The sequence below is a fragment of the Entamoeba dispar genome, genomic scaffold (assembly GCF_000209125.1).
Source record: "Entamoeba dispar SAW760 scf_1105229461545 genomic scaffold, whole genome shotgun sequence".
NCBI lineage: Eukaryota > Evosea > Mastigamoebida > Endamoebidae > Entamoeba > Entamoeba dispar.
The window spans coordinates 4,311-16,971 of NW_001854746.1; the positions used below are offsets into that span (position 1 = coordinate 4,311).

At 17.0% G+C, this 12,661-nt stretch overlaps 3 protein-coding genes across 3 annotated transcripts, besides 46 other annotated features; 2 read left to right on the plus strand and 1 right to left on the minus strand.

The window, feature by feature from the left end:
- Window positions 1-132: a repeat region.
- Window positions 133-302: a microsatellite.
- A 12-nt stretch (window positions 303-314) lies between these two features.
- Window positions 315-399: a sequence feature (AT_rich).
- A 5-nt stretch (window positions 400-404) lies between these two features.
- Window positions 405-593: a microsatellite.
- Window positions 594-595: 2 nt separating this feature from the next.
- Window positions 596-653: a sequence feature (AT_rich).
- Window positions 654-703: 50 nt separating this feature from the next.
- On the minus strand, window positions 704-2,209 carry EDI_329080 (uncharacterized protein; the record flags this gene model as incomplete). The annotated part of the gene is made up of 1 exon (XM_001738604.1): window positions 704-2,209. The coding sequence occupies one exon, from the start codon at window positions 2,207-2,209 to the stop codon at window positions 704-706; it is 1,506 nt and encodes a 501-aa protein (XP_001738656.1).
- Window positions 2,169-2,301: a microsatellite.
- A 12-nt stretch (window positions 2,302-2,313) lies between these two features.
- Window positions 2,314-2,394: a sequence feature (AT_rich).
- Window positions 2,395-2,446: a microsatellite.
- A 14-nt stretch (window positions 2,447-2,460) lies between these two features.
- Window positions 2,461-2,550: a microsatellite.
- A 38-nt stretch (window positions 2,551-2,588) lies between these two features.
- Window positions 2,589-2,648: a microsatellite.
- A 12-nt stretch (window positions 2,649-2,660) lies between these two features.
- Window positions 2,661-2,843: a microsatellite.
- A 33-nt stretch (window positions 2,844-2,876) lies between these two features.
- Window positions 2,877-3,051: a microsatellite.
- Window positions 3,052-3,171: a microsatellite.
- An 18-nt stretch (window positions 3,172-3,189) lies between these two features.
- Window positions 3,190-3,251: a microsatellite.
- A 1-nt stretch (window position 3,252) lies between these two features.
- Window positions 3,253-3,329: a sequence feature (AT_rich).
- Window positions 3,330-3,380: 51 nt separating this feature from the next.
- Window positions 3,381-3,477: a microsatellite.
- A 112-nt stretch (window positions 3,478-3,589) lies between these two features.
- Window positions 3,590-3,645: a sequence feature (AT_rich).
- A 396-nt stretch (window positions 3,646-4,041) lies between these two features.
- Window positions 4,042-4,070: a sequence feature (AT_rich).
- Window positions 4,071-4,130: 60 nt separating this feature from the next.
- Window positions 4,131-4,309: a microsatellite.
- Window positions 4,184-4,310: a microsatellite.
- Window positions 4,311-4,390: a microsatellite.
- A 25-nt stretch (window positions 4,391-4,415) lies between these two features.
- Window positions 4,416-4,507: a microsatellite.
- A 105-nt stretch (window positions 4,508-4,612) lies between these two features.
- Window positions 4,613-4,736: a microsatellite.
- A 23-nt stretch (window positions 4,737-4,759) lies between these two features.
- Window positions 4,760-4,898: a sequence feature (AT_rich).
- Window positions 4,899-5,479: 581 nt separating this feature from the next.
- Window positions 5,480-5,662: a microsatellite.
- A 355-nt stretch (window positions 5,663-6,017) lies between these two features.
- Window positions 6,018-6,086: a microsatellite.
- Window positions 6,087-6,128: 42 nt separating this feature from the next.
- Window positions 6,129-6,172: a sequence feature (AT_rich).
- A 122-nt stretch (window positions 6,173-6,294) lies between these two features.
- Window positions 6,295-6,402: a microsatellite.
- On the plus strand, window positions 6,377-7,276 carry EDI_329100 (uncharacterized protein; the record flags this gene model as incomplete). Its single annotated transcript, XM_001738605.1, has 1 exon — window positions 6,377-7,276. The coding sequence occupies one exon, from the start codon at window positions 6,377-6,379 to the stop codon at window positions 7,274-7,276; it is 900 nt and encodes a 299-aa protein (XP_001738657.1).
- An 80-nt stretch (window positions 7,277-7,356) lies between these two features.
- Window positions 7,357-7,422: a microsatellite.
- A 148-nt stretch (window positions 7,423-7,570) lies between these two features.
- Window positions 7,571-7,601: a sequence feature (AT_rich).
- Window positions 7,602-7,646: 45 nt separating this feature from the next.
- Window positions 7,647-7,756: a sequence feature (AT_rich).
- Window positions 7,757-7,758: 2 nt separating this feature from the next.
- Window positions 7,759-7,875: a microsatellite.
- A 13-nt stretch (window positions 7,876-7,888) lies between these two features.
- Window positions 7,889-7,931: a sequence feature (AT_rich).
- A 9-nt stretch (window positions 7,932-7,940) lies between these two features.
- Window positions 7,941-7,987: a microsatellite.
- Window positions 7,988-8,074: a microsatellite.
- Window positions 8,018-8,185: a microsatellite.
- Window positions 8,186-8,212: 27 nt separating this feature from the next.
- Window positions 8,213-8,365: a microsatellite.
- Window positions 8,366-8,489: a sequence feature (AT_rich).
- Window positions 8,490-8,514: 25 nt separating this feature from the next.
- Window positions 8,515-8,595: a microsatellite.
- Window positions 8,577-8,679: a microsatellite.
- Window positions 8,680-8,699: 20 nt separating this feature from the next.
- Window positions 8,700-8,978: a sequence feature (AT_rich).
- Window positions 8,800-9,029: a sequence feature (AT_rich).
- Window positions 9,030-9,136: 107 nt separating this feature from the next.
- Window positions 9,137-9,227: a sequence feature (AT_rich).
- Window positions 9,228-9,886: 659 nt separating this feature from the next.
- On the plus strand, window positions 9,887-10,375 carry EDI_329110 (heat shock protein 70kD, putative; the record flags this gene model as incomplete). The annotated part of the gene is made up of 1 exon (XM_001738606.1): window positions 9,887-10,375. One exon carries the CDS (start codon window positions 9,887-9,889, stop codon window positions 10,373-10,375), a length of 489 nt encoding a protein of 162 aa, XP_001738658.1.
- Window positions 10,376-10,464: 89 nt separating this feature from the next.
- Window positions 10,465-10,487: a sequence feature (AT_rich).
- A 242-nt stretch (window positions 10,488-10,729) lies between these two features.
- Window positions 10,730-10,785: a sequence feature (AT_rich).
- A 29-nt stretch (window positions 10,786-10,814) lies between these two features.
- Window positions 10,815-12,661: a repeat region.

Consider the following 12,661-nt stretch of genomic DNA (forward strand, 5'->3'; position numbering starts at 1 on the left):
TATTATTAATATACATTTATGATATATATTAAAATCAATTTTCATTAAATTTATTAAAATATGTAATTAATATATGTTTATATATTTGATTAAATACATATTCATGTTTTAATATTTGATTATTATTCTTTATTTTATTTATTTATTTTGATTTATATTTTATTATTTATTTTATGTATTTGATATTTATATTTTAAATATATTCTTATTATTTAATTATTTCATTTCATATTAATATTATTCATATTCATATTTCATTTAATTTAACTTATAATTTAATTTTATTGATATTTATATTATATAAATACAAATAGATTAATAAAATTGATATTTATTTATCTATAATATCAAATTCATTTAATTTATATTTAATAATACAAAATCATAAGATAAAATATAGAATATAAGAATAATAAACAATAATAAAATAATAATAAAGATATAAAAGATAATAAATAAATAAGATAAAATAGAAGATATAAGAAATAATAAACATATAGAATAAATAATAATAAATATTTTAACACAATAAAAAAGAATAATATCAAAAAGAATAAATAAGAAAAGAATAATAATAATAATACAAATGATAATCAATTATAATTTATTTCTACTTTAAATTATATTGTATTTCTTTTATTATATTTTTATTTCATTCATCATCATTTGTTAAAACAATTTCTTGGTATTCTTTTATTTTTCATTAATTCTTCTTCACTCCACATTTATAAAAACAATCATATCCTAATTCATTAATTGATGTTGGTATATTAATATATGTTAATGATGAACATCCATAAAAACAATGATCACCTAATTCATTAATTGATGTTGGTATATTAATTGATGTTAATGATGAACATCCATAAAAACAACATTTTCCTAATTTAGTAATTGATGATGGAATAATAAATTCATTAGTATCTTTCTTTTCTATATTCTTTCCATTGATTATTTCTAGATTATCTGGTATTTTAATACTAATTAACTCTGGTTCATTCATAAATATTCTTTCTTTACTTACAAATTGTAGATTGTCTACACTCACCGATGTCAATGATGAACATTCACCAAAACACCAATTTCCTATTTCACTCACAGATGCTGGTATGTTAATTGATTTTAATGAATAACAATAACAAAAACAACAATATCCTAATTTACTGATTGAAGATGGTATATTAATTGATATTAATGGTGAACATCCATAAAAACAATGATCACCTAATTCAATAACTGACGAAGGTATATTAATTGATGTTAATGATGTACATTCATAAAAACAACAATATCCTAATTCATTAATTGAAGATGGTATATTAATATATGTTAATGATGAACATCCACAAAAACAATGATCACCTAATTCATTAATTGATGATGGTAAATTAATTGATTTTAATGATGAACATCCATAAAAACAACATTTTCCTAATTTAGTAATTGATGATGGAATAATAAATTCATTAGTATCTTTCTTTTCTATATTCTTTCCATTGATTATTTGTAGATTTTCTGGTATTTTAATACTAACTAACACTGGTTCATTCATAAGTATTCTTTTTTCACTAATAAATTGTAGATTATCTATATTCATAGATGTTAATGATGAACATCCTGAAAAACAACCATCTCCTATTGATGTAATTGATGATGGTATATTAATTGATGTTAATGTTGGACATCCTTCAAAACATCTATTTCCTATTTCACTAATTGGTGATGGTATATTAATAGATTTTAATGATTTACATTTATAAAAACAACAATCTCCTATTTCATTAATTGTTGTTGGTATATTAATTGATGTTAATGATGAACAATATTTAAAACATTTATACCCAAGCGATTTAACTTCTAATGGTATTGTAGTTCCATATGTATTTCTATCTTGATATGTATATTCAATATTTTTATATATACTCCATTTTTCTTTCTTTTTTAAATATTTTGAATAATTTACTGGATACCATATTACTTGTTTAAATATTCTTCCATCTTTAAATATTTCATCTTTTTTATTATAAATATGAAATGTTTCAATATTAGGAAATAATTTTCTTGAATATTTATTTAAAGGAATTGGATTAAAATGAAATCGTTCAATATTTCCTTGAAATCTTTTAACCCCTATTTCTAAATTAATAAAATCATTAATATCATTAAAATATTTTGATGTTATCATTATTTCATTATATCCTAATTTCATTATTGATTTATTATTTATTAGTTGTTTTATTAGTTCTTTTATTTTTATATTTTAATTTCTTCTTTTTTATTCTTTTATCATTTTTCTATTTTTATCAATTGATGTTTATTATGAAAAACAATAAATAATAACAAATAAAATAAAATGTTATTTATTTTTATTTTTAATAAATTATAATTATTAAATATTTCATTTTATTTTATATTTTATTCATTATTTCATTTTATATTTTATTTTTATTTAATGATATAATAATAAAATATGATAAAAGATAATAAATATAATAATAAATGAATAATCAATATATTTATAATAAAAGATAATATAATTAATGATATAATTAATGATAAATAATTATGAATTCATTTATTCTATTATCTTTTATTTTTATTCATTCTTAATTTATTCTTTTCTTTATTTTTATTAATATTTTATATTTAAAATGATTATTTAAATAAGAAATAAATAATAATAATAATATAATGAATAAAACATAAATAAAAGAATGTATTAATTGATAAATTAAATTAAATAATAAAGTATTTATATAATATTTCAATAATTAATAAAATATGATAAAATAAATGATAAATGATAAATATAATATTCAAAACATAAATTAACAATGAATAAAATAATATATCAAATAATGAAGAATGATAAATAAATGAAATAATGAAATATAAAATTATTTAAATCATGATTTCATTAATTTATATTAATTTAAATCATTTTAATAAATTATAAACAAATAATTATACAACAATAATAATATAAAATATAAATATAAATAAAATATGTTAATAAATAATATAATAATATAATTATAAACAATTTAACATATAAAATAACAAAATAATATCAAATGAAAATAAAAATAAATAAAATAAATACAATAAAATGAAATAACATAAACATATAAAATAAATAATAAATAATAAAATGATAATAAATCAAATAAACAAAACATAATATATTTTTAAAATTAAGAATAAAATTAAAAATAAAAGATATAAAAATGAATAAAGAAATAAAAATAAAAGATAATATAAATTTTAATGATTATATAACTTGATTATATCATTTCATTATTCATATCATTAAATACATTTTATTTTATGAAGATGTATTAACAATTCTAATTATTTTGATTCAACAAATTATATTTCAAATTATATATTTTCTGTTATTCCTGTTGTTTCATTATTATTTTTCATCATTCTTGTTATGTTCTTATTTTATTTATTCATTATCATTGTTATGAATATAACAATATAATTTATTCATTTTTATACATTCATATTTCAAAATATCTTGTATTAGATTTTCATTCAATATTATTTTATTTATTGTTTTAATGTGTTGTGTAAATCAATATTGATTAATATCTAAAATATTAACAATTATTTGTTTTCATTTTTATTATTTGATATATTCAGCATTTTGATTCATATATTTTCTTTCTATTCTAATTATTGTAATTCAGTTGTATCAATAACAATCATATATTGTAATCTCTTTATGTTCTATTTGTTTATTTATTTTCTTATTGTTGATTATTACTTTCTTTCATTTCATTCTTCTTCAAAATCAATTTACAATATTCACTTTTCTAATTTCATGTATTCACAATAACAAATAATTTTGAATGTTTCATTCTGTTCATTTAATTTAATTAAATGAAAATGAATGATAGAAACATTCAATTTAAATCATTAAAATTTAACATCTTCTTTATTTATCATATTGAATTTCATAAAATCAATTCATTATCATTCATTACATCTTATTATCATTTATTATGATTTAATGATGTTTCTTATATTTTCATGTATATTTTATATCATTTATAATAATTATACCATTCATATTAATCAAAAAATGAAATAATAATTAGAAATGGGAAAGTACAATATTGTTATATAATTAAAGATATAGTAATGTGATGTGAATGAAAGATATAGAATAAAAAGAAATAATAATAAAATTAAATATCATAATGAAATAATTTAAATATTAATAATAAATTATAATGAAATTAATAATGAAATAGTTAAATATAATAGTATTAATATAGTATTTAATAAAATTAAAATAATAATTTATTTTTATTTATATTATTATTTTATTTTATTTATTTTCTCTTTTATTGTTAAATTTCTTTATTTTTGTTATTATTTTCTTTATCACTCCATTTCTTCATCTATTATCTTATCTTTTTCTCTCTTTTCTGTTTGATTTATTAATTTTTATACTTTTATTTTATTTTAATAACTCATTCTTATTTTATATTCTCTTCATAATAACAATTTGATTTAAGTATTGAATACTTGATTATTATCTTCTTTCTTCTTTATTTTTTATTGGTTGTATTAATGATATTTATAGTATCTATTTATTCATTTCTTATTATTATTAATTTTGATTATAATATTTTAAATACACTTGTTTTATTTTAATTTAATTATTTCAATGATATTAATATTATTGAATCTATATTGTAATTGTTTCATTATCATCATTATTAACTTTCATAAAATCAGATAATCCATTAATTAATCTATTTAAATATCTAATATCACAAATATTAATTTTATTATCAATTATTCTCTTTATATTTCTAATTTATTCAATTAAATTATTAATGATATGAATTATATCATTTTTTATTGATTTTATTATTTATTATCATTTCATTTTCTCTCTATTATCATTTGTTGTATTAAATCTTACATCATTTAATAAATGAAATAATGAAGAAATGAAATATTCTAAACAATCATATCAAAATTCTAAATCATCAACAAGATGTTTAATGAAATAATAACTGAGATAATAATGAAAATGTGAACATAAAGAATGAATATGATGAATACAATCAAAATGAATAATTGATTGTTTTGTATTATAACAACTATAAAGAATTAACTTATTTCAAATAATTCTTCCATTTATAATAAATCCATCAGATAAAGAAAGAATCATTCAATGAGAATACATAAACAATGAAATAAACAAAATTTACTATTAAAAGAAATGAAAACAAGAAATGAAGTGATTGAGAGAATAAAAAGAAAATAAGGAATAAAAGAACAAGATATAACAAATGAAAATAATATTTATTATGTTGTTTTAAACAACAAGAATAAGAGAATTATCAAATGTAACAACCAATTCAGAAGTAGATATTTTAAATTAATGAAAGAACTACATTTAAAGTATGTTGATTATTTTGATTGAAATGATTATCCAAAATAATTCATAATAACAAAAAATAAAGATTGAAGTAATAAATATTACAATGGATAGAGAGAATGATATTGCAAGATAATAATAAGAATTAAGAAGAAGAAGAACATAAATTATAGAAGATGTAATAAAAGAGGATTATGAAAATATTAATAGAACCAGAAATATAAGAAGTAAGAGAGAAAGAGAAATAAATAAAAACAATTGAGAAATAGAAGTGAGAAAAGTGAATATTAAATATATGATGTTGAACATAAAGTTACACAACTATCAATTATGAATTGTCAATGAAATTAATGAATAAAACCAACACAAATAGTAGTTTATATAAATTCATTTTTGTTATTTGGAATGTTCATTTGTAATAAAAAGATTGAAAGAATGGAAAAATAGTATTATTGTTGAACACAATGGTAGACCTAATGGTAAAGATAAAAGATAGAAATTATATTAGATCCATTCTACTATTTTAATTAAAAATGATTGTGCCTCTCCATTTAAACAATTTAAATATATTCTTGTATTAATTGATTTATTATTTATCCATTTATTGATATTATTCTTTTCTTTTATCATTTCTTTTATATCCTTTTTCTTTTTATTTCTTTATTCTCTTTTATTTTCTTTTTATTTCATTCACTCATCTCTTCATTATTCATTCTGATTGTTCATTATTTATTTCTATTATTTTATTTACTTTATATTGTTAATTTTCATTCAAATTTCAATTACACTCTAAATATTCATTTTCTACTTTCATAACATACATTCATTAATCATAATCAATATCAATCTTATGATGTATAAATCAATCTCTTGTTAATAATTTAGAACATATAGATTTAGAAAAAATAAAAAATAAAATAATGAAAATAGAATGAAAATCTTAAAAATATTAGAAATTCAAATAAAATAAAAATGGAAAATACAACAACACCAAATAATCAATTAAGAATTACATTAGGACATTATGCAACAATGATAATATCAATGTATTTTAATGATATTAAAGATTTTATTAATTTAGAAATTGGTGTTAAAAGATATAGAGGAAATATGGAACGATTTCATTTTAATCCAATTTCTTTAAATAAATATTCAAGAAAGTTGTTTCCTAACATTGAAACATTTCATATTTATAATAAAGATGATGAAATATTTAAAGATGGAAGAATATTTAAAAAAGTAATATGGTATAAAGTAGATTATTCAACATATTTAAAAAAGAAAGAAAAATGGAGTGTATATAAAAATATTGAATATACAAAAGGAGATATATGGAAATATGGAAATACAATACCACTAGAAGTTACATCAATTATATACGGATGCTTTGAAGGAGATGAAGAACTAACATCAATCACTATACCAACAACAGTTAAAGAAATAGGATCTAGTTGTTTTAGTAAATGTTCATCATTAACATCAGTTAGTATACCATCAACAATCAGGGAAATAGAATTTAGATGTTTTAAAGAATGTACAACATTACCATCAATTATTATACCACCATCAGTTAGTGAAATGGGAAATTATTGTTTTGGATATTGTACAAGATTAAGTTCAATTGATTTATCATCTTCTGTTAATAAAATAGGAAATTATTGTTTTATTGAATGTTCATCATTACCATCAATTAATTTACCATCATCAGTTTGTAAAATCGGAGATTATTGTTTTTATAAATGTACATCATTAACTAACATAACCATACCATCAACAATTACATCATTTGGAAGAAGTTGTTTCTTTAAATGTGGATGTGAAGAAATGTTAAAGAAGAATGAAAGAATACCAAAAGAATGTTTTTATGAATAACAATGAAACAAACAAAGAAGAAATCTAAGAAATACAAGAGAATGATAAATAAAATGATTTGAAATTAATTTAATGAAGATAATAAAATTATAAACAGAAACAACAATAATAAGAAATAAACAATGAATAAAAATACAAATAATAATTTAATTGAATTTATTTGTAAATATATTGTATTGTAATCAGTAAAATAACATTAATAAATGGGTTGATAATTATTATTTATAAACATTATTCATTGTTTATTATCTCTTCTTTTATTTACATTATTGAAATTAGATAAATTACAATCACAAAAAAAAATATAAAAATGTTTTTTAATTTTCATGTTATATATTACAAATTACCAATATGGTAAAAATGCCGAATGTTATTATAATAAATCTCATATTTATTTATAAGTTCAATTTCATTCTAAATTATTCTTTTTTATTTTTATGTTTTTAATAACAAATTTAAAAATAAATGTTATTATAATAACATTTATTTATTTTGTTATTTTAATTTTTGAAATATTTTATTTTTATTTTATGATAATTTATTTATTTCTTCATTTTGTGTCATTATTATTTATTTATATTTCTTTCATCATTTGTGTTATAATAATTGATCAAATAAAATATAATAAGAATGAATTAATATTTATTATTTATTTCTGAAATATTTTCATTTTATTCTAATTTTTTTTGTTTTGTTTATTTTATATTTATTATTGAATTATTTGATTTAAATATTGTTTGATATATTCTTTTTATTATGTTTTTTATTTTATAATTTGTATTTCTATTTATTTATTTACAGTATATTCAATTAAACTTATTAGATTAGAATATTCATTATTTAATATCTTATTTTATTATCTGAAATCATTATAAATTTATTAATTCTATAATAATCAATTAATATTATTAATAAACATTGTTGAAATGATTTATTTAATAATGATATATAATATAAAACATCATTCAAATAATAAAATGAAAGTATTAATAATATGATATTATTCATATTAATATTCATAATAATTGTATAAATATTAATAATTGAATAATTTAATAAATTAAATGATTCAATACAAAAATAATAATATATTATTAAATATTTGAATAACATATTATAATTATTGATTGTATTTTTATTCATATATATTTTATCAATATTTAGAATATCATTATTTAATAATATCAGAATAAAATTAAAATATTTTTAAATTCATTTTGTAATGATAATGAATATAATTATTTCTATGTTTAATACACTTTATATTTATATCTATTTATTATTTATTTTCATTATCGATTTTATTAATCATTTATATTCAATTTATTGATGAATATCAATTAATTATAATAACTATTATATGATTAAATCATTATTTATTTTAGTAATCAATTAATATATTATTATATCATCATATTCAATGATAATAAATAATAACGTTAATAAAAATATATTAAATGATAGAATAAACATTCTTATTATTATTTCAATAATATGATATATTAGTTATAATGAAGTGTTTGAATATTATTAATCATTTTTAATAATTCTTTTGATAATGAATATATTTTATTTTTCATTATATTATATATTTGATAATTATAATTATTCTCTAATTAATTTTTCATATTTATGAATTAATATAATTAATATTTCAATCAATAAAATGATTAAATTTATTTCTATTCAATAATAAATAATTGAGTATTTATTATTGTATAAGTTTAAAAACATTTCTTTATATTAATTTTATCTCTTTTAATTCTCTTTTCATTTCAATCAAATATTGATACACAAAGTTAATAGAATTGTCAGAAAATATTGAAATGACATAACATATGATTCAATAAGTTCTGATAGTTAATATTTGTATTCAATTAATAATTTATATTTTTATAACATTTTCATTTTTTGTGTTTTTGTTATTCTAAAAATAAATTATTCTATTTTTGGATAATCTGATTGAAATAAAATATAAATCAATGATGTTTATTTCTAAATATTCTTTCTGTTTGTCATAACAGTGAAAATGAACCTATGATCATCATTTAATGACACAACAAGAAGAATTCTCAATTTCAATTGGAATGATTTAGGACTTACACACTCTTCAGTTGCTTATTACGATATTGTTAGAAATGAGCCTATCTTAATTCAAGATGAAATAAGAAAAAGAACAAATAGCATCGTGTGTTAGTCATTAGTGGAATGACATTAAAATATTTATATGAAATTGCACAAGAAAAACTTGGTAATCAATCAATATCAAATGTTATTGTTAATGTTCCAGTTGATTTTAATGATAGACAAAGTTAGCATGTAAATTAGCAGGAATTAAGAATGTTGAACTTGCTAATGAACCAATAGCTGCTGTTATTGAATACAAGAGGAACATCAAAGTTTATTAAAAAATGGAGATAGAATTGTAGTAATTGATTTTGGAAGAACATTAGATGTGTCATGTTGTAAAATAGCAAATGATAATATTATTATAGAGTCATGTGGAGGAAATCAAAATTTAGGAGGAAATAATTTTGATAAAGTATGAATGATATTATTAAAGAAAGAATAGAAGAAGATATTCCATGATATTATGAACAGAAAATAAGAATGACTCAAAAAGAAACAATAACATTCAACAAGAAATTAATTAAATTAAAGAAAGAATCAGAAAGAATTAAAATTAAATTAAGTAATAAAACTGATACTGAATTAGATTTAGAACTATTATTATCTGATGATTATGATAATAATATTATTGTTAATACGATTATTACAAGAAAAGAATTTGAAGAAGAATGTTACAAAAGAGGAATATATGAAGAATTTATTAATAAAATAAAACAAGTTACTCAAAGAAAAGGATACAAAAGAGGAAATATTAAATTAGTGATATTAAATAGTGGAATATGTAAAATACAAAGAATTAGAGAAGAAGTTGCTAAGCTATTTGATAAACAAACATTTTCTGATAATAACTTTAATCCACTTAATGGAGTTGTAAAAGGAGCTGCATATTTAGCTCAAGAAATTGCTATGTGTTATGAAGTTATATATGATATTGTTCAAACACCAATTGGAATAGAATTAGAAGGGTGAAAATTTGAAATAATTATTAAAGAGTGAGAAACACTTCCTACAAATATAATTACAAAAAGGTATTATACAACAAAACTCAATCAAACAACAATAAAAATTTAATATTTATAAAGGATTTGGTAGATATGTTAATTTATATAAAATGGAATACATTACTACAATTCGTATTGATGGAATTCCTAATGGAAAAGCTGGAGAACAAATAATTGAATTTACAATGCAAATTAACGAAAAGGGAGTGATGAATATTGGTGGTTCTGTTGTTGGAAATGATATCAAAAAAGAAGTGCATGTTAATATTGATTTATCTAAAGAAGATGATAAAATTACAAAATTAATAAAACATTTCCAAACATTTTATTAATGAATAATCTTAATTGATTTTTATTTTGATAATAAATTGATATAATGAATGAATAAAAGAGAATGAGAACTAAATAAAAAACAAATAAATAAATAATAATAGAATTTGTATTTATTATTTGTTATTCAATGGAGGTTAATCTTATCAATGAATCTTCGTCATATAATTCAACATCATATGTTTGGTTGTGGTAGAAGTAATGTTCAATGATATCTATCATATTCTTAATTACAATGTTTTTAATTTCTTTTATGATGTTAATTTCATTTTTAATTGTTTAATTAATTTAATACTTTCTATATTTATTAATTAATTTATTGAAATTACTACTGCATTTATTTTGATATCTTTTAATTTCTTTATTTTAATCATATTCTTCATTTCTTTATACTTATTTCTTTTATTCAAATATATTCCATTAATATTGTGATCTGCCACAATATTCATATCAAATAATAGATCAGTTTTATTCCTTTTATTTATTACATATATATCTGGTATTTTATGATATTATCATTCACTTTTTGATATTATTTATTTGTTCAATATCATATTGATGTCATTGTATTTGAACATTGTTTCATATGTTTATTTCTATATTAATTATTTCATATATATTTTCTTATTATTTAATATGATAATACAAATATTGTCATGTTTCTCATTTTGTGATTTCTTATGACAAATACAAGATAATAGAATGTGTTCTACTATTGATACATTGTATTTACAAAGTGGATAGTATTTTAATCTTTCATTTTTTAATATATTATCTTTTCTATACATATTGAATATTACTCAATCTTGTATTTTATTTAATTAGATAAAAGAATTCTTTTTAATATTGATGGAATTCAATACATTTATTGTAGTAGTTTTATCTATAAATTTTAATTCAATCAATATTCTAAAATATCTATTTATTTGATTTCAATTTATTGATGTATTTGTTTATCATTATTTTATTTATTTTTCATTATTATTTATTTTTATTTTCATTCATTTTTTATTATTTATTCTATTTCTATTTCTTTGATTTTATGTTTTATTATTTTTATTTATATTCATTATTCATTTATTTGAATATCATCTATCAAATATATTATTTGTTATTTCATTGTTGTATAATATTACATTACTATTCTAATTATTTCATTAATATATTTATTATTCATATTTATTATTCATTATTTCATTTATATTGACATATAGATTGTCTTTAGAATTACCAACATTAATATATTTTGTATTTATTATTTATTTTATTATCTCATTTCCATTCTATCTATTTTATCTTCAATTTTATTACTGATGTTGAATAATGAAGATATTAATTAATTCAGTACTAATTCTTGTATTATATCTTATATTAATACTTTCTTCACTATTTATTTCTTCAATCTTATTCATTATCTTTTATTCGATGATTTTATAATTAAATATATTATTAATTTCATCTGATTATCATATATTTAAATATTTATACAATTCACCTATTTCATTTATTGATATGTTTTCATTTTAAGATGATATTTGATTAATATTCTTTATTTCTTGTTTTATTTTCTTTCATTTCTTTATTCTATTTATTATTTATTTTATTGTTGTTTATTCTCATTTATTCATTATTTTGTATCATTATTCTCATTTATTCATTATATAATGCATGATTTATATTATTGAACTTATATTCATTGATTTGATAATTTGTATTTATTTGATGATAATAGAATTGATAATGAATCATAATGTAAAATTCCTCATTTTAATATATCATTTATATTCATTATATTTATATCATATGATTATATTCATCATATTTTATATATTATTTATGTTGATTCATTTTATATTAAATTATTTTAATATTTCTATTATTTATTCATGATTCATTGATTCATATGATTTATTAATATCATAAT